Below are 23,996 nucleotides of genomic sequence, written 5' to 3'. Positions count from 1 at the left end.
GGGCACGTCACGAATTCCTCTTCCCTAAAGAGAGTAGCCTGGAACCAAAGCAGGCTTTTAGATTGAACCATAAGAATTACTAATTCCACTCTTTTTTTTTTTTTCTCTTTATTTTTTGAGGTATAGTTGATGTACAAAATTATTTACGTTTCAGATGAACAATATAATAAATCAGTTTTTAAAGGTTATGCTCCATCTATAGTAGTTATAAAATGTTGGCGGTATTCCCTGTGTTGCATGATATATCCTTGGAGCTTATTTAGTTTATACACATTAGTTTGTGCCTCTTAGCCTCCTACTCCCGTCTCTCCCCTTTCCCTTTCCTCTCATCACCGGTTACCACTAGTCTGTTCTTATACCTGTGAGTCTACTTTCTTGTTGTTATATTCACTGGTATGTTTTCTTTTTTAGATTCTACATACAGTGTTTGTCTTTTTTTGTTTGACTTGTTTCACTTAGCATAAAACCCTCCAAGTCCATCCATGTTGTTGCAGATGGCAAAACTTTAATTCTCTTATACTGAGATAAGTATAATTATCTGGAATACTGAGTGGTATTCCACTGTATGTATATGTGTGTGTATATGTATATACACACCGCATCTTCTCTAGCCATTCACCTATTGATAGACATTTTGGTTGCTTCCAGATCTTGGCTATTGTAAATATGTTGTTAAGAACATAAAGTGCATGTAGTTTTTCAAATTAGTATTTTCTCTTTTTTTTTTTTTTGGCTATGTATCTAGGAGTGGAATGTCAGATGGTGGTTCTATGTTTAGTTTTTTGAGGAACTTCCATATTATTTTCCACCAGTTTACATTGGTGGAACACAACAATTGTTGGTGAGGATGTGGAGAAAGGGGAACCCATCTACATTGTTGGTAGGAGTGTAAATTGGTGAAAAATAACATGGAGGTTTCTCAAAAGCGAAAAATAGAACTGCCATATTACATTCCACTCCTGGGTACATATCCCCAAAAAAGAAACACTAATTTGAAAAACTGCATGCACTTCAGTGTTCATAGCAACATACTTACAACAGTCAAGGTCTGGAAGCAGCCAAAAGGTCCATCAGTAGCTGAATGGATAGAGAAGACGTGGTGTGTATTCTGATAGCTGTGAAGTGATATCTCGTTGTGGTTTTAATTAGCATTTCCCTTATAGTTAAAGATGTTGAGTATCTTTTCATGCGCCAGCTGGACATCTGAGTGTAGTCTTTGAAGAAATGTTTATTCAGATCTTCTGCCCATTTTTTAATTGGGTGGTTTTTCTGATGTTGAATTGTATGAGCCGTTCATGTATTTTGGGTACTAACTCCTTATTGGTCATATCATGCGCAAATATTTTCTCCTGTCCAGTAGATTATCTTTTCATTTTGTCAGCAGTTCCTTTGCTGTGCAAAACTGTTAAGTTTAACGTAGTCCCATTTGTTTGTTTTTGCTTTTATTTCTTTTGCTCTAATTCAACTCTTTGATCTACAGAATTGGTAGATTGATATAGTTGAACCTAATCAGATGCCATGCATGAGTTTGGCCATAACATCTCTACCAGGGCTTTAGGGGAAAGCATGAGAAAGTACATTCTCCCATTATGATTTTATTCCCCAGTCCCCCAGTTAGCATCCTGAAATCTGACTGATCCTGATTAGTAGTTGAGTTGGGAGAGTTAAATGACAGAAACTGAATTTGAACTGGCTTAAACCAAAGAAAAGGGGCAGAGGGTTCCACTTCCTAGAGTATTTTACAGAAAGCCACACTTCAGAAATGGTAGGAAGATGTCAGCTTTAAGAAGCATCCAAACCAAAGATACCAGCCGGGCTCTCTCTCGTCTGTGCTTTGTTTTATTTCTTGCTGAGCAATGTGGCAGGAAATGTGGCCACAGACATTAGAGTTTTAAATCTCAGACTTTTAGCCGCTTGGGAGAGATTGACTCTACGTCCCAAGTGCCAAATCCAAAAATCCTGGAAAAGGTACTCATTGGGCCAGGCGTCCATTCCTGAGGCATTCCTTAATGTGGTCAGATAGGAGTTGTCATGAGAACATGCCGGCTGCTTCAGGAACTGAATGGCAACATTCTTAGAAGATGGTCGGATGTGTTAGGCAGTCCCGGACATAGCCTTTATAGGTGGAGCACTGGGGAGAAAGCGCCGTTGAAAGACTAGCCTTTAGTCTTCAACCAGATAAAAGCAGTCCTGAAACACTGAATTCTGATTCCTCAGTGTCTGTCATAAAACTTAGCCATCAGAAGACATTATGACATCAGAAACCCATAGAAATAATTATCCAGGTTATAAAATCAACTTTTACAAAGGAAAGTGGAAAGAAAAAAGTAGCTTCTACTATATAAAGTAGGCTTCTCAGTAGCAAAGTGCGCTAGCCCAGGCGGTACCATTGTGAACATTCTGTAAAGGTGCCCTTTAGTGTAAGCTAGGTTTTTAGCTCATATTCCAGTCTCAGGCAGTTACAGCTATACAGCTGTACATGGTAGTCCTACTCAGTGTTAATTTAGCTGTTTAGAGTAAGTGGATCTGGGAATTGGTGAGTGACCAAAAAATAAGGACATGAATAGATATCAGAGAACTGTGAAGGGTATGAGATGTTGCCTCACTTGCAGGTTAACAAATTAGCCTGAGACAACTTCATGGCTACTGATAGAAGACGCAGACTCCTGTGTCAAAGGCAGAGGACAGTTTATTACTCACAGCAGTAGCAGTAGCCAGGGGAACATCGTTCTTGCCACTCCCCCAGTCTTCACAGGGTGACACAATGAATGCCAGGTATGACTGCACATGTGGTGTGTTGCTTTAGAGAAGATTTTCAGCATTAAAGATCCCAACCTTTTATGAGGGTCTTTTGGTAAATCTGTTCAACCTTTGCGCCAGAGGGGAGGCACTGAACCGTTTCCAAAGACTGTTATACATCCTGGAAAAGATTTTCAGGAGCAAAGCTGTTTGCTAATGCCATTCCTTAGAAGCTGCGCAGAATTATGAGAGAATATGGAGAACTGTTCCTCAACAACTGGAGAAGGAAGGATATGACATTGTGCCCTTAGGTCAGGGGTCAGCCAACGTTTTCTATAATGGGTCCAGATGGTAAATATGTTAGGCATTGGAAGTACTCAGCTCTTCCACCATAGAGCAGAAGAGCAACCATCCACAGTATGTCAAAGAATGCAAATGTCTGTGTTCCAGAAACACTTCACCAGACCGGCAGCAGGTCATATTTGGCTTGTGGGCCAAAGATGGTCTGTTTTGTTCAGATTTTTCACGTATCTTTAAACTTAAATCCTCATTTTCACAGCCGCAGCCTAGGTCATTCTCTAATCAATTTACCTTTTACTACTGTTTTAACATTTAGTAAAATAATCATTATTTATCAACTGTAAAGTCAGAAAAGCTGTCTTAGAATATAAGCACCCACAGATCATACGTGTGCTTCTGGAGTATAGGTAACTAATCTGATACACAAAATGTTGAACTAAAGTCTTGTTTTCTTGTCAGGATTAATTGTATTACATGTGGAAATTGGCAAAGGATTTATGGAACCTACTGGTTTTCTTGCACAAAATATCATCTATGTAGTTAAGATATTAGAGGAGATTCACTAAATGTGACTTGTGTGAACTTAGGAAATAGGTTAGAAAAAACAGTCGTTCTCATTTAGCCCATCTCTGTAGTTAAAAAAAAGCTATATTATTACCCTCTAAATGCCATTTAGGAGCTATTTTACTGTGAAAGAAAACATAGGCTTTTTTGCAGTATCATAGATAAGCTTGGAGGATTGTTACAGACGACCTTTTTAGATGCTAACTTCATTAAAGAGTGCTTCTTGAACTTGGCTGAGTGTGGAAAGAATGAGTAAAGACAATCATACTGTTTTTATTCCATTGCTGCACACTGCTTTAGCATCATTTAAACTATCATAATAAAGGTGCAGAATTTTGAGACAAGTTGGACCATGTGTCCCAGAACTACATTGAGAGAATTCAATAAACCAACTCAGACAAGTTGATAGCTCTTAAATGACATAAGGCCTGCCTTCAAAGAACCTAATTCCTGGCTGCTTATAACTCCAGATTCCTGCTTCTCTTCTGCTTTTCTACTTAACTCTTGGATTTTTGTTGATGCATTTTAAATGATTAGTATTATTATTAAGCTTTTTATATACCAGATGTCAGTGGCATGGTGAACCTGTTGAACAGGTTAAATTATAATAGGAAACCTAATTTGGGAGAGTACGCTTGTTAGGAACAAATCTTGATTGGGCCTGTTTAATTACAAATTGTTTGTTTTTAAAGCCTTCCTATGTCAAGTCACATGTAGTACTTTGAATGGAAAGACAGCCACCTTATGATTTTAGAATGGATGGGTTGTTTTTTTTTTTACTTAATATGCTGCCTTTGATTCCAATCACAATTGAATTTAGCTCAAAGAGTCTAAAGTTCAGTGGAAACAAAAACAGGTGATTAGCCAAGAAAATATTGGCAGGGGGGCGGGGTGGGTGGAGGAATAAGGGACACTTTGAGAGTTAGACTGTGAAGAAAGCTGAGCGCCGAAGAATTGATGTGTTTGAACTGTGGTGTTGGAGAAGACTATTGAGAGTCCCTTGGACTGCAAGGAGATCCAACCAGTCCATTCTGAAGGAGATCAGCCCTGGGATTTCTTTGGAAGGACTGATGCTAAAGCTGAAACTCCAGTACTTTGGCCACCTGATGCGAAGAGTTGACTCACTAGGAAAGACTCTGATGCTGGGAGGGATTGGGGGCAGGAGGAGAAGGGGGCGACAGAGGATGAGATGGCTGGATGGCATCACTGACTCGACGGACATGAGTCTGAGTGAACTCTGGGAGTTGGTGATGGACAGGGAGGCCTGGCGTGCTGCGATTCATGGGGTCGCAAAGAGTCGGACACAACTGAGCAACTGAACTGAACTGGACTGTTTGGTCAAACAACTGATTCAGATTGTGGGGCTTTAAGAAATGAAACAGTGTGGTACTGATTTAGCAGTTCTATCAAGGTTCAAAAATGTCTCCAACTAAATAATTAGAATGTTTGCATTTATAGATCATTGAGGAAAAGCTAATCATTGAATCATGTACAGATGTTAAGTATTTGGAGGAAAATGATTAAATATAGAGTAAATATACCTAAATTCAGTTCAGTTCAGTTCAGTCGCTCAATCATGTCTGACTCTTTGCAACCACATGAATCACAGCATGCCAGGCCTCCCTGTCCATCACCAACTCCCAGAGTTCACTCAGACTCACGTCCGTCGAGTCAGTGATGCCATCCAGCCATCTCATCCTCTGTCGTCCCCTTCTCCTCCTGCCCCCAATCCCTCCCAGCATCAGAGTCTTTTCCAATGAGTCAACTCTTCGCATGAGGTGGCCAAAGTACTGGAGTTTCAGCTTTATCATCAGTCCTTCCAGTGAACACCCAGGGCTGATCTCCTTTAGGATGGACTGGTTGGATCTCCTTGTAGTCCAAGGGACTCTCTACCTAAATTAGTTCCTCATAAATTGAAAAATTGGAACCATAAGAGCTCTGGAAGAAAATGTAAATGAATAGTTACCTAATCTTGAGGCAGGGAAAATCTTTTAATCATTAAAGCAAAGGAAGAACCGCTTAAAAAGGAGGTTATAGTCTTCAGTTTATAGTGAAAGAAATTCAAGATGAAAAAAGTTAAAGGAGTCAAGATTGGAAATGAAAGTATAAGTATCTACCTATAATGAAAGATACTATAATCTGCCTATAATGAACTTATAGGCAGATATAAGTTCTGCCTTATATCTTATAGTTTGAAAGCCCAAGGAAATCAAAAGACAAATTATTAAAAATAAAAAGGAAATTGGAAAAATGTCCAAAATATACCTAGGAAGAAAATAAAGTTTATAAACTCTAAAAAATATATATATTTCTATAACTGCAATTATTCTCTTCTTTTTTAGATGTAGATTGTCAAAATATTTTAATATATGCATGGAGAGTACAGAAGAATTTTTATAATTTCTGACTTCATATCTATCTATGCGATACCCTACTATTATGTCTTATTGTGATTTATTTAATACTTTAGGGAAAATAAGAGTTAAATGTTATGAATTTTTACATATTTTCTAAGAATTAGTAGTTATTTTTACTAATTCACTATTTTTTTTCTTTTTCCAATGTGTGATAGGTCAGTACTCCTGTCTTCGTACCAGGGAAAACTCATGTGCTGCTTCATCGAATGAGCGGGAAAGGACTCGCTGCCCATTACTTCTTTCCAAGACAGCCTTGCATTTTTGGTGATAAGATGGTCTCTGTGCAAATAACACTGAATAATACCACTGATCAGAAGATAGAAAATATCCATGTAGGGGGGAAAAAGCTTCCTATGGGCATGCAAATGCATGTTTTTAATCCAATAGGTAAATATTAATTCTCATTTATTGCTTTAACTGTATTTGATAATTAAACATGTTTATTTTTAAAATAAAGGAGAATACGTATTATTTTATTGATTTTTACCAAACTCGGTTTATATTGGGTTGGCCAAAAAGTTAATTTGGGTTTTTTCATTACCATGGCGTGGTAGGACCTGAATGAACTTTTTGGCCAACCCAACATTAGTTTTTCCTTTTTAAACCAAATTTATTGTATAAGATAAATACATTTCTTTGCCCCTAGCAAATCAAGTACCATCAGTGGTGATAACCAGTACTGATGAAAGAATGGTTCTGGAGAATCAAAATTGCTGTGCATTTTTCCTACCCGCATCACCTGCCCCCACCTCTTTTCCTGGTCAGCTTCCTTCCCTGCATGATTTTACTTTGCCTTTTGGTTATAGTACCTCCTGCATCTTTTCTTCCCCATTTTCCTTCACATTCTGTAGATTGAAATATAAAGGGAGCAAAGACTGAGAGGGTGTATACTGTTTGTCTTCCTCTTTCTGAAGGCAGAAAGCCCACAGTATGTTTCCGAAGGCAGAAACGCCCACTGGTATTTTCACACATCATGTGTTTTAATCTGTTGCCACCATTTAAAAATCAGCATCTTTTCACACTAAAGGACAAACCCAGAAATCTCGCTGTTCACGGATAAAGCACAAGAGTATGGCGGTGCCCGTGCTTTATCCCCACCTGCTGCACAGCCAGCTGACACCGAGTAGGCTGCCCCTGCTGTGCACCATGCGCCTTCCAGGCTGCCTCCGGGCCCGCTACATCATACTGTCTCCCCAGCTGCTACAGGAGGTACACCTTCTTAGCATTAAGCGTAACAGTTGTATGGCTTACTTTGAATTTTTAAAATGGTACAGTAGTTAGAATGTTCAGCTCTATTTTGGTTTTGTATGAGTGGAGGCAGTCCTACAGTTTAGTTGAAAGAAGCTTCAGAAAAGATCTTAATTAAAAGTGATATAAGGTTTCTGTCATTGAATCCTTGAAGTGTTATAATCAGGTCCACATAGTTCCTATTTTATGATACTTGAGGTGAGCAAAGCCTTTTGACCAGGTAACTGTACCTTCTTTACTCCTTATTTCCTATCATATAGTTATTCTGTCATTTTCCATCTTTGCCTGAGTGAGCTCTTTGACATTGTTGAATTCTCTCCTCTGTCATTTTAATGAGTCATTCAGTAAAAAAATCATCCTTTGTGTTATATTTTTTCCACAAAGAGATAAAAAATTCCTAATATTTAGATGAAATTTGGTAGCAGCCAAAGCAGAGAGAAGTAGAGTTAAAGTAAATTGATTTCAGAACCTGCTTAATAATCCTTTTTAAAAAATAATTTGGTAATTAAGACACCATTTAAAGAATACAGTGTGCTGATTCTTTTTATTTTGTGGTTAACATATTGCCAAGGAATTAAGAGTATCCCAATTTGTGTTCTTTTTTATTGCTTGCAATCCAGCTTTTTTTATCTAGTTAAAAAGTTACTTTAAGAAGCATCAAGCAACTGATATATGCACTGTCTGAAGGTTGAAAATGTTATCCAAAGGTTAAAACAGTAGAACAGTATTAACATTTCTTTGAGCTGGCATAATGAGTTGATGAGTTGACCTTTTGTTGGCCTATGTAGAACAGAAGAAATAAATAGAATAAATTTCAGAGTATGGCCTTCGTACCAAAATAAAATATGAATATATATCATTGCCTCAGTACTAGTAATAGGCTTTCTTTTCTTAGGCAGATTTCCTGACCATAGGGTTTCATTCATTTTGTTGGCATTTACTGGATACCCGCAGGATACAGAGTTTTTTCCCATGCAGTATAGATTCCCAGGCAGTAGATAACAGTAGAGCTCAGAGTATGATATATCTTAATTAGTCCTCCAGAAACATCCTAAGGATGCAACAAAAATACTGCATCTTCGTATTTTTGTGAAATAAAGTAAGTAAGATACTTGTGTTCTTTAATAAGCACATATACGTATGTTAAGGAGTCAGTGACTTTCTTATTTGTCACCAGTCTATTCTCTTTTTTCTGTAATATGAGAAAACTTTTTTGTCAGGATTTTGCCCTGCCGTTAGCATGAAACTGGATTCCTTGCAGGAGTGTTAGGAATAAAGTGCCATTTTCCCACGAAGATCAGGTACATGGACACAGGAAATTTAACACACACACGCACACACACACACACCCAAAGAATAGCCTTAGGCTCGCTGCACTATATTCAGTGACTCTGTGTTAACACTTGACAAGTTTGAGTTCAGCTAAGATTTCACCAGTTACTATACAACTGTCCCATCATAGTAGACAGCATCCTGTGTGATTTCATTTTTCGTTATTAATATAGTGGTATAACAGAACCAGTGTTTTTCAGCCATTTCTGCATAACCCTTTCATGTCTATTGTAATGATTCAGAACCAGTATTCAACTGTAGACCCCTGCCTGAATAAACTTTTCCAATGTATTATAGTAGGCTTCAAATATTATAAAAATCTGTTATATGAATAATTTTATGCTGATCACTTTGCTCTTGAAAGTGAAAGTGTCCGAATTCATGTCTGCTCAGTCATGTCCAACTGTTTGTGACCACATGGACTGTAGCCTACCAGGCTCCTCAGTCCGTGGAATTTTCCAGGTAAGAGTACTGGAGTGGGTTGCCATTTCCTTCTCCAGGGGATCTTCCCGACCCAGGGATCGAACTGGGTCTCCCACATTGCAGGCACATGCTTTGCCATCTGAGCCACCAGGGAAGCCCCTCTGCTGTTGAAGCTTTCATATAATAAAACACACCATTGATCATGAACCAGCCTCCAGAATCAGTATGGCACTCAGCTCGCAGTTAGTTATCTTAAGACTGAGGATGTTATGAGACTGTGTCAGACAGTGACATCATCAAGGCATCCTAAGAACTGTCACTTGGTCAAATGAGATATGAGGATACATGTAGAAAGATCTAGTCCCGAGTGCCATCGTTTTTTGAAGATGACAGCATTTGCTACCAAGGTGGTGTCAGGTGCAAACAAGACCAAACACCAGTATATCTGTGCACAGAAGAAAGCATCAAGGGTTCAGTGAAGAAGAGCATTGAACAGTGTGACTGACAGCTGTGAACTGATGCGGTGTAGGCTTTAGGAGAAGTGCAAGAAAACTATCATTGTAGTTATTTACAGTAAAGCCTGTTTGTCAAAGATTAAGTAGCAAGGCTTCTGGGGTACTTACATACCCTCCTGGTAAATGTTAGGTTTACAAATAAATGGAATTCCAACTAGAATCAGCACACCAATAACACTTTAAAAGTCAGCATCAAATACTTCCTTATAGTGCTTAATCTTCATTTAGGCTTTTAGATATAAAAATACTTCTTAATATTTTAAGCTTATTGAATTATTTTGTCCTACCTGTACCATGATTTCTGTAATGGTTAGCATTAAATGGGAAATTATACCTATCACAAGCCCTAGGATAATCACCATCTATTGGACCATTGTGTGATTGCTAAAATATAGTTACATCCAATAATGCAACTAACAATACAACCACAGTTATACTGGAGACTTTAAACAAAGTAGAAATCAAAAGTGAATGGTTTCTATTTAAATATAGAATATATACAAACATTTATACTAAATAGGTATACGTTTAAGATCCCTTATTATTCTAATGTATAGCATTACTGTTTGACTCTGGAGTCATAAGCAGTGTAAAATCATGTTATTGTTTATCTTGAGTTTTATTATTATTAACCAGTACTGTATATTGAAGCAGTTATTTCCGACACTTGATTAGTTGATAGGTGAAAGTTCAGAAATTACGCATCTACAGAATGTCATTTTATAATTTGTTTTCTCAAGATAACATCTGCTACTAAATTTTCTTTGAGTAATTCTTCAAATAATACAATTAGACTTACTGTTTTCGTTCATATAATGCCAGTTATCTTCAGTAATAGCTGAGGACAAGTTAATTTCTTCTTCCAACTTTGCTTTAATTTGCATGCTTTAAATTTTGGACTTTTTCCCCTGTGAAAATTTAGGACATTGCTGAAAATGTATTTTTCATATCTAGAGTAAATATTCCATAGTTTTAAGTACATAATCTCTTATAACACCCAGAGTCTGGTACAGATGTTCGAAACGGGGAAATATTTATTTCCTTCTCACCTTCAGTTCCTATCAAGACACAACTGTAAAACATGGAATTTCTCAGGATGAGCTCTATTTCTGAAACAAATAGATGTAATATGTTCATTGTAGTTATGTGCAGAATTACGTTGTAAAAAAGAAAGCCTTGAGGTGACATTACTTTATAATTTGCTTTAATACCGTTAGTTTCAAATTATTCTTACAGATTATTAAATTTGACTACTTTAACCAAACCACAAATATTACATATGTTTTCAGTGTTTAGTTTGCCTCTTTTTCACTTCTTCTGTGTTTTCATGTCCAAATTATCTTATTTCCTAGAATCTCTTGAGCCTGCGGGATCCATTACTGTTTCAGTGGGTATTGACTTTTGTGATTCCACTCAGACTGCCAGTTTCCAGTTGTGGTAAGTTCAGGCGTTCTGTGTTTCTTGTTACTATAAACAATAGCAGATCAAAATCAAGACTTTCAGAAGCTTTTTCTGTGAGAGAAAATATTTACACAATCGTGTTTTTCTTTGGCAGTATTTAGACTGCTGTGAAATAGTTACACATATTAAGTGTGGTATATGTATTTTTGGTATTTGTTACACAGATAGCCATTACAGTCTGCTATATGTGGTTAAGAGCTTCTCTGATGGCTCAGACAGTAAAGAATCTGGCTGCAATGTGGGAGACCCGGATTTTATCCCTGGATCAGGAAGATCCCCTGAAGAAGGAAATAGCAACCCACTCCAGTATTCTTGCTTGGAGAAGTACATGGACCGAGGAGCCTGGTGGGCTACAGTCCATGGGGTGGCGAAGAGCTGGGCACGACTGAGTGACTAGCACTTTCAGTTTCACTCTAATGATGTGTGAGAATTCCTGAACTGTAGTCCACTGATGGGCCACAGACCATGGCGTCGCAAAGAGTCGGACGCGACTGAATGACTAACACTTTTCTTTCTTCCATACATAGTTAAACTTCAGTTTATTCAGTTCAGTTCACTGCAGTCGCTCAGTTGTGTCTAACTCTTTGTGACCCCATGAACCACAGCACGCATGTCCATTGTGTTGGTGATGCCAGCCAACCATCTCATCCTCTGTCGTCCCCTTCTTCTCCTGCCTTCAGTCTTTCCCAGGATCAGGGTCTTTTCAAATGAGTCAGCTCTTTGCATCAAGTGGCCAAAATATTGGGAGTTTCAGCTTCAACATCAGTTCAGTTCAGTTCAGTTGCTCAGTCGTGTCCGACTCTTTGTGACCCCATGAAGCAGCACACCAGGCCTCCCTATCCATCACCCAACTTCCAGCGCCTATCCAAACTCATGTCCATCGAGTCAGTGATGCCATCCAGCCATCTCATCCTCTGTCTTCCCCTTCTCCTCCTGCCCCAATCCTTCCCAGCATCAGGGTCTTTTCCAATGAGTCAACCCTTCGCATGAGGTGGCCAAAGTACTGGAGTTTCAGCTTCAGCATCAGTCCTTCCAGTGAACACCCAGGACTGATCTCCTTTAGGATGGACTGGTTGGATCTCCTTGCAGTCCAAGGGACTCTCAAGAGTCTTCTCCAACACCACAGTTCAAAAGCATCAATTCTTCGGCACTCAGCTCTCTTCACAGTCCAACTCTCACATCCATACATGACTACTGGAAAAACCATAGCCTTAACTAGACGGACCTTAGTTGGCAAAGTAGTGTCTCTGCTTTTTAATGTGCTGTCTAGGTTGGTCATAACTTTTCTTCCAAGGAGTAAGCATCTTTTAATTTCATGGCTGCAATCACCATAAGTCTGACACTGTTTCCCCATCTATTTGCCATGAAGTGATGGGACCAAATGCCATGATCTTCATTTTCTGAATGTTGAACTTTAAGCCAAGTTTTTCACTCTCCTCTTTCACTTTCTTCAAGAGGCTTTTTAGTTCCTCTTCACTTTCTGCCATAAGGGTGGTGTCTGCATATCTGAGGTTATTTATATTTCTCCCGGCAATGTTGATTCCAGCTTGTGCTTCATCCAACCCAGCAATTCTCATGATGTCCTCTGCATATAAGTTAAATAAACAGGGTGACAGTATACAGCCTTGACGTACTCCTTTTCCTATTTGGAACCAATCTGTTGTTCCATGTCCAGTTCTAACAGTTGCTTCCTGACCTGCATACAGGTTTCTCAAGAGGCAGATCAGGTGGTCTGGTATTCCCATCTCTTTAAGAATTTTCCACAGTTTATAGTGATCCACACAGTCAGTTTGCTAAAGCCTGCTAAATATATATATATATTTTTTGTTTATCTCTATGCTTTTGGAAAATTTATGAGAAAATTTGTGAGGAGAACTCAGGAGAAATTAAATTTCATAATATTGTTGGCTAGCCCAGGGAAGATACCTTTTGAAACATTTTATATGGTATCTTAAGCCCCTAAAGTGGAGGATTACTGATTCTGTCAGTACCAAAAACCCATACATTTTTCCCTTTTCACTTTAATTTACAAACTGCTTTTGATGAAATTCAAAAGAGAACATTTATCAGTTGGCAAAGGTTTCATAGGTGAATACTATTTAAAAGAGCTTTTCTAGGATTGAGATTTTTCATTGTTATTGTTTTATATAATGTGTTATACACTTCTGATGAAATCCAGAAACTATTAGCAAACTAGCTGTATTTGTGTGTCTTTAAGAATTATCTTTGAACTCACTTCTTTTCTATTTTTCTGATTTAAGATATAATTTGTTATTTTGATTAAAGTCCTTTGTTCTTATTCTGAGAAGAATTGAGACATTTTATTTATCTAAATTTTAGGTAGCTTCTAACAGAATTTGTTATGATAAAAACCTCCAGATTAGGAAATACACAGACACTTTTAAATAAGTTTATAGGTTAAGTATAATGAATCTTTCTTTTTCATATACCTTTTCAATACTAGTAAGTCAGGCCTAATATTATACCATTTATTGCTGAGAACCTGCAATGATGAATATAAGCAATGTAGCATAGCACATTGATTTTATGCAGATCATCACCTTTATGTTTTGGGAGGTCTGCTATATTAGTGATATATAAAAACTGATTACTTTTCCCAACATTGCCTAGTAATTGTTTATTATTTTTCTATTAGACAAACAACACAGATCAATATTACTGAGCACAAGACTATGAGTAACATCACTCTAAATAGATTTGCCTCCAACACCAGAGGTATATTCATTTTAATGATTTCGACAATGTGAACCCAATGACAAAGCTTATGCACTGTTAGGGCAAAATTAAGAACTAAAAGAATTCTTTTTTCTCTTCAGTTTATATTAAAAACCTTTTTTAAAAAAATTATTTATTTTAATTGAAGGCTAATTACTTTACAGTATTGTAGTGGTTTTTGCCATACATCTGTGCAGTGAAGAGCTTTTAAAAATATTTTTTCACTACAAAGATTTTCTGTTTAGTTCATTAGATAAGATTTACATCTTGTCTTTGACAATTAACTAAGTCTCTTTAGGGAAAAATATTTAGATAATGTTTTATTTCTATCTTCCATTGGAAAGTATATATGAAAAATTTTTTCTCAGATTCTCTTAAACTAATTTTAGGAAAATGATTAATTTATTTTAGACAGAAAATAGCCTTAGCTATTATAAGCATCTGCATTAATATGTTTTTCTATTGTGAAGGTATGAATTAGTTATTTATTGTAGATTTGTATTAAGTACATAACCACACTATATCAAAAATTATTTTTGTGTGTATTCCAAAAGAACACTTTGTCTTACATCAAATGTAATTGATCCTGAAGCAATGTAATCACAATTACTCACTTTCTTAATTGGCCTGCCCAAAATCAGAAAATGGAAACCGATCGACGGTGTTTAAATCAATAGCTTCATAGTAGTGCTAGTGGAGGTAGGGAGATAATGGTAATGGGTAGATCAATTGGTCTTAGATGCCAATCACTGACTGTGCCTTTTGCATAGTAAATAGCACTTTTTGCTTAGTGATGTGCTGTATTAGTGTTGGTAGTTCAATAAAAAGGGAGGGGAAAGCAAGAATGGCTGATATTGAATTTTTTCTTCAAAATATGTAATCCAAATCAATATATAAAATTGTGGGTAATAAGAGCGTATTTGATAGGAAGCCTTCAGAAATACTGAGAACACGGATTATGAGCCCTTTGGGTACACTTCTGTTTATTTATAGAAAAGGAACAAAAGTGAAATGATCCTACTTTAGCTTCTAGATTAACTCTCTGTATTGTTATAGTTATATGATGCATATATAGACAGATAAAGCTATTATATATAACTGCATAGTTATATGGATACTTGGTAAGTATTAATGTCTCTTCTTTGGCTTTGCATTTTAAATGGTCATCAAATTAAGTCCTTGATTAAATGTGTATAATATACATAAATGTGTCTTTCTAAAAGTAGGTGCAGTGCATAAACAGGTCTCACCCTTGTTACCAGTGGATATTAATGTATTAACTAGTATGAAAACTTATATGACTTGGCTCACGTTAGAGGACTGAGCACTAACATCCACCCCTCTTTTTGCCCCAAATCATTAAATAGGTAGAAAATACATTCTTTAATAGAAAATGAGCACTAAAAAGAGAAAGAGTGCTATTAGCTGACCAGAAATTGTAAAGAATTATTGGCAGTTAGAAAGCAAATGGGAGCAGATATACAATAACAGAGAAAATAAAAACCACGGAGCAGAGCGCTTATGGGAGAAAACTACTATAATGGTAAGAACAAAGCTGGCAGAATCTCAAACAGAAAGTGAACAAGTGAAAAGAAAAGTGAGGGTGAGACAGTGTTAGGGAATTAGAGAACTACTTCCAAACCCCAGTTCCCCAACCCTTCCCCTGGCAGCAGGCAGCATACACATTTAATCAGACCTGAGAATTCCCCTGTGAAGAAAGTGAACAGCTACTTGCCTGGGAAGGACTTCTGGTAAGAATGTGGGGGCCTACGAGAGCAGCAAGGGTTGAGCTTATAGGAAGGAGGCAGGATGGTCAAAGATGAGATGGAATGCAGTTCCGCCCAAGAGAAGATCTGCTCAAGCCGTCTACACTAGGGTAAAGCCAAGCTTGCATCCGTTGGTAGAGAGCCCACCTGCCTCCCGGCTTCACGACCAGGTAACCAGTCATGTCTCACCCACTTAAGAAAACTCCAGCCAGCCCAGCAGGGTGGAGGAGATCCATAGAAATAACACTCACTAACACGTATGGAGTAGTGCCACGTGCTGCACACTAGTCTAAACACTTGGCATTGTGTGTGTTAATTTACTTAATTCTCAGAACATTCCTATGAAGTGAGTAGTAGTAGTATCCCATTTTAGAGATGAATAAACTAAGGCATAGGAAGAAAACTTGTCTAAAATCTTATAGCTAACACGCAGAACTTGCTGTGTTCATTAATCAAAGCTAGTCCTTCATTATAAATACAGACAGACAGCTTAGGATGACCAGACTTTACAAGAAAGGCATCAATTTGAAAGGGAAGGCTCAAAATGACTTACAGAGATGAACCAGTCATGAAGGGAGCAGACAGTCTGAGAAAGAGACAAGACGTCTTCAAAAATTAAACTACTATCTGATTCCAGAGGACACTTCATCTATAAAGCAAGAATTTATTGCTTACTTTGAGAAAGAGTAATTAGACAATTTAAAGTTATTCTTAGGGATTTAAAGACATAATTCCAAAAGGAATCCAGTAGGTGGATGATAGACTGGATGCAGCTGAAGTCTGATTTAGTGTTCTATAAGAGGGTCTCCGTAAGTGAAATCAAGTAGAACAGAAGACAGACAGACAGGTGTGGAAAATAGGAAAGAAAAGTTAAAAGAAGCGATCCATCTGATAGGTCTGGAAGGCAAGAAGAGAGACAGTGGAGAAAAGAGATGCAGAAACTAGAGGAGAAAGGTTTCCCAAGCAAATGAAACGCACACGCCTGCAGAGTGAAAGGGCCCGTCGAAGGCCAAACAGGATGGATGTGAACAGCTAGCAGAAAGGCCACATTCTTGTAGAGTTTTTGATAAGGAGAAAACCACTTTCGTATCTTCCAGAGAGAAGAAAAGCAGCTTACCTAAAAATGAACAAGAATGTGAATGGAATCAGATTCCTCCTCAATAGTGTCATCAGTTCTGGTGACCAGAAGGCAAAGGACATAACCTTGAAAATTTTGAGGAAGCCAAATGGACATGTTTGAGAAAAGCAAAGATTCCATCAGTTTACCCCCCAATGACCTTTTCTTAAAAGGATTACTCAAAGATACAGGTAGTAAAAAAAAAAAAAATTTAATCTGTGACAGAGAAAAATAGAATAAAAAAGTAGAGAAAGAATTCTACCTGTAAAATCCATCAATATGTAAAAATAATTGTTCATACCTAATGTAAAAGATAAACGAATGATCTAGAACAAAAAAATCTCAAAAAAAAAACCAACCAAACAAAAAAAAGGCAAAAAAATTTCAATGTGAACAAGTATGAGGAGGAATGGTGGTGTTCTTGTCATGCTTCATAAGAGAATTGACTGATGGCAAAAAGAATTTTAAATATGGTTTAAAATGTTAAAGCTAACCTCTGCTGCTAAGTCACTTCAGTCATGTCTGACTCTGTGTGACCCCATAGACAGCAGCCCACCAGGCTCCCCCGTCCCTGGGACTCTCCAGGCAAGAACACTGGAGTGGGTTGCCAATTCCTTCTCCAGTGCATGAAAGTGAAAAGTGAAAGGGAAGTCGCTCAGTCATGTCCAACTCTTTGCGACCCCATGGACTGCAGCCTACCAGGCTCCTAATGGGATTTTCCAGGCAAGAGTACTGGAGTGGGGTGCCATTGCCTTCTCCAAGCTAACCTCTAAATTAACAGAAATATGATGCTTTTAACATCCAAATGACGAAAGGAAAGAAGAAAAGGAATGCTTAAAACTTGACCAGTTTAACAGAGCAGGAAAAGAAAAAAAGCATGGTAAATACAAAACAAAATAAGATGACTGAAAGGGGCCACACATACTAGTTATCAGAATTCAGGTCCATAAGTTGATTTCCAAGTGGAAATATATTGGGCTTGTAAAAACACAATTAAGCATATACTATTTATAAAAACCCCACCTAAAAGAGGGTGCCACAGAAAAATTGAGAATAAAAAAATGAAATGTTTATTTGTGTGTGTTTATTATCAGACATACAAGTTACCTATCACCACATGAAATATCAGAAGCTTTCTCTTTTAAGTCAGAAAAACAAAGTTTTACCCTCTTTCAGCACTTTCAGATTTTTATGGAAGTTCTAGCCAATAAAAAAGACAAGTAAAAATAGTTAGAGGTATAAATCTGGAAAGACACAAGATTATCATTTCTATCCAACATGTAATTACCAACCCACAAAGTCTTAGAATCAATGAGTTTAGGACAATGGTATGAATCATTATGTGAAAATCATTAGCATTTCCATATAGTAGGAATGACCAATTTTAAAACATTATGAGTAAAATTATTCTGTTTATAAGAACAACAAAAGGAATAATCAATTAACAAGAAATACGTGATACCTATGTGGGAATTTTTTGAAAACCTGAAACTTTCCTGAAGACCATAAAAAGATGATATAAATAAAAGTAATAAATCTGCTGTGTTCCTAAATGGGAGATAGGACTCTCCAACTTGTTGATCTTCAAATTCACTGTGATTCTGAGCTCAGTTCCAGTAAACCTTTTCAAGGACCTTGACAGATTTCTAAAATTCACCTTGATAAAAGGATGTCCAAGAAAAGTCAAAACAAAAAATTAATGAAAAAAGCCTTTTTCAATAATAACTTCAAAATATTCTTTAAGATCACAAGAATATTTTTATTCAGTGTAAGTGGCTATTGGCACAAGAGTTAGTGAAACAAAACAATTTAGAGATTTTGTATATCATGAAGGTGACATTTCATATTAGTAGGGTGAGATTTCATGTCAATTGTATATGGACCGTTTTCTGGTAAAAAAATTAAGATACTTTCTTCCCACAGATTACTCCAAAGTAAATTCAAGATGGATTTATTATTTAATCATAGAAACTATAAAAAGAGTTTAGAAATAATATAAAATAATCTAATCCTCTTTGTGGAGGGGGGGAGGTGAGCAAAATTCAAGCAAGACACAGTATCCAGAAAGATACAGAGAAAAAGTGACAGGTTTGACCATTAAAACTTTTAAGCTTCTCTACAAAAGAAATATTGATGTTATAACAGGTGAGAGATAGTGAGCGAGTATTACACCATTTTTTGCAAACGAAAGTTTAGTTACCAGAATATATAAAGAACTCTCGCAAATTTCAATATAAAAGAATCTAATATGAAGGTGGAGAAAGTTTGAGAATAGTTCATTTACAGAAAATGAAATGCAGAGAGCTAATAACAATAATATATACAGCATTAGTAATAGGGAAATTTTTAAAAATTCATTCAAATAAAAAAAGACTTGCAAAATTCTTAAATAATTTTAATGCCTGACAAGGAAGGTACAGAAAAATATGTATTCTTATTTACTGTTCGTGGGATTTCCAGTTGGTACCACTTTTTTTTAGGTCAGTTTGGCAGTATTTATCATATATTAAATACTCATAAACTAAACTCTTCAATTTAGTGATTTCATTTTTAGGGTGTCAGGCATGGGGAAGTGTGGTAACCTGTGATGAAGAAATAGATCTAAGATTGTTAAGTAAGCTTTGTTTATATTAGAGAAAATTTGCAAATGAGAATTGCTGGGGGAATGCTTAAACAAATTAGGATTACATCCCTATTAGGTATGTAGGTTTTGGATATCTACTATGCATTAAGCACTAAACTGAGTTGTGATAACTCCTTTAGTTGTCAAAGCTAGCTTACAAGGTTAAGTGCCATTTTTCTTACTTAATAGATGAGGAAACTTGAGTCTCACAGTTTCGATCCTAGGATTCTGTGAAATGAGATTGTATGTAGTCTTAAGTATATGCATTCCAGTTCTTTGTAGAACAGGTAGAATCTTGTCTTACATTAAACTGTTACATCAGCTGATCCCTTGTAGTTAGACTGCTTAGAGCTGCCTCCTATTAGTACCTTGCCAATCTGGTAATCTGTTAATTCTATTAAATTGACACCTGCCATTTCTCATGTTCACCATTCCCCTATCTATGTCAAGACATCTGTGTTTAGCCCCATGTTCAACCAAAGGAGATGAGAAGAAAAAGGTGGGACGGCAAAAGAACTGTAAGGAGAGAGAAGAGAGCAACTTTTTAAAAAAAAACAAAATATTTAAAAGGAGGATCACAGAAAACTCTGGAGGACATCCTAAATCAGTAATATAAACGAAAGTAAATTTTCCCCCAAAATAAAGAGGAAACATTCCTTCTTACTGCCTACTAAGCCACATCTTGCTTAGAAGCTAAGACTGGGTTATAAAGTATTTTATGTACTAGTTATATTAATTAGATTTTGCATTTATTTGTATGTAACAGAAACCTGTCTATAGTGACTTCACCACACAGGGTTTTGTTTATTACTCTCCCGATCAGCAGTTAAGAGCAGCTAGACTCTCCACAGCTTCTCCGCATGTCTTCCAGTAGAAGGTCTTCCCAACTTTTTGTTCCATGAGCTAATTTCTTTAGCAAGTGCCAGTCATCCTAGGGGTCACAAGATGGCTTCTGTAATTCCAGGATTCCATCTGCATTCTAGCCCCCTCCCCCCAGCAAAGGAATGAAGTGACCGGGAGGGAGGAGCCTGTGTGTGCTGGAAAAGCAGACCTTTCCCAGGAGTCCCCAGCAGCCTTCTGTCCAGGCTTCATTGGTCATAACTGGGTCACTGGATCAGTCCAGCTGTCATTAATACAAGAGGCTGAGAGAGACGATGTTCAGGGGCACATTGTCTCCCTGAAGAGACTCAGGATGATTTCAGGAAAGAATAAAAAGAAAAGTATTAGTAAGTGTCTGCCGCAGCCGTGTTCCAACTTCATTACATTATTTGCTCCACAAGACCCATTGTGGATGAACTTACAGCCTTGGTTTTTCATATGTGAATACGTGGTAATCATTTTACCAATCACAGAATAATGAATAAAATATATGATGAAATAAATATGAGAATAAAGTATATAATATACAAATAAAACATAACATATAGATAATAAAACATGCATTACCAAAAAGTAACAGAAGTGAAACATATCCAGTCAAGCTGAATCATGTATATTCATCTCTAATTCATTGGTTGTTGCTTGTGGGGGCATTTCAGAATCACCCTTACGCCCCCTAGCCTGAAGCCTGCTCCTTAGCCACCTTGATGTCCACACATGCCTTAAAAGGCAGCTCTACTGCCCCTTCTTTCTGTGCTCTTGCCCCCTTCTCCCTGGGCATCGCTGCCCCACAGCTCCTTAACCAAGGGGTCTAGGGGTCCTTTTCAGGAGTGTTGGAAAGAAGTCACTTCATCTGTAATTTAAAAGAAATCACAAGTAAAGATGGTGTAGTATGTGTAATTTAACCCAGTGGCCATAACTCTTAAAATTGTATACATCTTAGTAAAATATTTGTACCACACACTCCCGATATGTACTGTGTGTGTCTCACTATGCAAACATATTATGTATATACTGAAGTATTATGTACGAGCAAAAATAGAACTTCAGATGGGATGAGAAAAAAATTAATTGATAGGTTTTTTTTTTCCCTCAGTGGATTTTCTGCCTCAGAGGAGTGCCGTGTCCTTTCCCACTTTGGAGCACACTGATTTATCTAGTTATTTGAAGCTGGGAGCTTATATTTAACACTAAATTAGTTCATAATATATATACCTATCCATTTACTACTCTATCAGCCTCTGAGTATTTCTCTTAATGTGGCTTAGCCCTTCCAGTACCTCAGCCTGCTCTTACCCTTCGAGCATCCTACTCTCAACACTTCTATCTTAAGGACTCCATCTGTGCTGTTTTTGGAAGAAATATCTCCCTCCCTTCCAGGCCTGCTCCATTCGCCTAGTTCTTATGCTCTTGATCCCAATCTCATTTACCTCGGCTAACACCTCTCTCTGTCTGTTTTGCACCAACCTCTAATTTCTTTGGAGCTGCTTTAAGCGTTTTTCTTTTGCCTCTGCATCCTCAGGAAGCCTCTGCTGCTCCCTGTCCCCCGTCTTTCACTGCCAGTCTGCACTGAACTTCAGCTCATTGCATCCTGCATTCTTCCTCCAGTTTGAACTGCATTGCTAAGTCAGCTGTTACACATCTTTTTTATTCCTCCCTCCAGTTTTTGACTCACACCTCTTCTCCCCAACCACTCTTTTTCCAGTTCTCTTCTGCAAGTTGTACCACTTCTGTTTTTATTTACACGCAGGTGTCCACTTTATCCGTTTTCTTGGCATATCCTCTTTTCCTATGCGATCTTATCTACTTAAAAGGCTTCAGTCCTTCCCTGTACATTCTGGTTGCTTCTAAACTCATGTGTACTGCCCTGACCTGTTTTCTGATTCATGATTTGTATTTCTAGTTATCTGTTAAATATCTCTTCCTGAGTGACACAGGGGTACTCAAAATACAGCATGATTTAATCCAAACCATTTTGTTTAATCCTCCAAACTCCTCTTCATTGAAGAAAGTCATCCTTCCAGTCATTCACCTTAAATGGTTCAAGGTCTCTTCCTCCCGTCCATCACTGCATCTGTCCCTTTTAACTCTAAAACACCCCTGTCTTCCGCATTTCCTCCAGGGAAGCAGCCTTGTATAGTCAAATAAAATATATATATTTTATAAAACATATAAAATGTGTATATATATGGCAGCAAACATTATATAGCTGACTTTGGAATAGGATATACCTCGGTTCCCATCTCAGTGCTGCAGTGTTCAGACCTTCGTACTAGTTGTGTGACCTTGGGCATATCGTTTAGCTTCTCTTGGTGAATTAGGGGTAACAGGAGGTAGCTCTTGGGATCACTGTCAGGATGCACTAAGGCTACACGCACAGTCAGTGCTGAAAACCCCTGCTTGGACTGTTGATTCGTCTCCTGATCTCCCTGGCTTGGGTTTCTCTTGTACACCACCTTCATACAGGGCCGGCACAGTCTATAACATACATATGTGATTGTTTGTTTATTTTCCTGTGTCAGAAGGCTCCGGTAGTTTGCCTTTTTTTTCCCTCCAGGATACTTTGAAGCACACTGGCCTGAGTTATGAGAGTAAAGTAATCATATGCTTTGTCATACAGATCAGGACACTTCAGATAGTGACAGGAGACGTGATCTGAGCAAGGTCCCAGGACAGCTGCCATGGGGAACTGGGCCCACAGCTGTGTGTGCTGTTCTCTGCAGTGTCCCCAGCCAGTCTCTTCATACACCCTCTGCTCACCATCCCGAAATATAGACCTAGAATCCATAAAATGTCCCTCTCCCTCCTTTTGGAAGTAAACGTACCTCTACCTCACTCCTGCAGAATTAATCAGCCCCTCTTTTTGGACTGTGATACTTTCCACATATCTCTAACATTGTACTTATCTTTCTGTTATAAACATAACTGAACTCTTTCTCTGTCACTAAACTTGTGAACTTCAAGGGCCAGTTTTACTTGTCTTTAAATCCCCAGACACTCAGAGAGTACATGAGATCAAGTTTATATTCAGTAAATGTTTATTGAATTAATAAATAAATTGAGTTTATTGATTTGCCTTGGGCAATCCATGTGTGAATAATTCAGAATCATTGTTGTTTTTTTTTTTAGTCTAGTCCTTACCTTGTTCCATTAAAGAAAATGGCAGCTTAGAAGATTATAGTATATAATAATAGCATAAAATCGAAGTGGATTTTCTTCTCTTTCCTTATATTTTAATATTTATCCCTACCCCACCCTTCAAGAAAGTGTTTCTCTTAACCTTGCGTTTGGTGGGTTTTGGGGTTTTTTTTGCTTGCATAGAAATACTTTTATTTACTCTTTGCTTTTCTCCTCTTTATATATGACATTGTTTTTATTGAAGAATAACTTCATCTATAACACAGAACTTCAGTGTTCAGCTTGATGAATTTTTATGTGTACCACCAAATCACAGTTTTGAACATCTAGAACCCTCCAGAAAGGTCTCCCATTCTTCCCTGTAGATACCACCTTTTCTATAGAAGTGACTGCAATTCTGTGTTCTCTATCCATGAGTTAGTTTTGGTATCTTATAATATGTATATTTGTTTCTAGCTTCTTTCACTCAAGGTTAGGTCTGTGGGGTCATCTTTTCTGTGTAACAGTAGGTCTGTTTCTTTTAATTGTTATGTAATATCTCACTGACTGTGTCACAATTCATTTATCCATTCTGTTATCCGTGGGCACTCGGGTTGTTTTCCATTTGGGGCTGTTAATAATAAAACTGTGATTAATATTATTGTACAGGTTTTCTTTTTATAGTACATAAACACTTATTAACACTTGATATTATTTTGTTAGCACACATCTTAACACGGTATGGTCACTCCATTTTAT

General features: G+C 37.4%; 1 protein-coding gene across 1 annotated transcript in view; it reads left to right on the top strand.

Moving 5' to 3' along the window:
- AP3B1 (adaptor related protein complex 3 subunit beta 1) overlaps positions 1–23,996 on the top strand; it is a 239,683-nt gene that overhangs the window by 195,849 nt on the left and 19,838 nt on the right. Inside the window, exons 23-24 of the mRNA XM_069595365.1 lie at positions 6,176–6,407; positions 10,891–10,975. Coding sequence (XP_069451466.1) covers positions 6,176–6,407; positions 10,891–10,975 — 317 coding nt within the window. The remainder of the gene's footprint in view (positions 1–6,175; positions 6,408–10,890; positions 10,976–23,996) is intronic.

The sequence above is a fragment of the Ovis canadensis genome, chromosome 7, assembly GCF_042477335.2.
Source record: "Ovis canadensis isolate MfBH-ARS-UI-01 breed Bighorn chromosome 7, ARS-UI_OviCan_v2, whole genome shotgun sequence".
Taxonomy (NCBI): Eukaryota; Metazoa; Chordata; class Mammalia; order Artiodactyla; family Bovidae; genus Ovis; species Ovis canadensis.
Note: the sequence above shows the minus strand (reverse complement) of the source record. Positions and strands in the feature narration are given on the sequence as shown.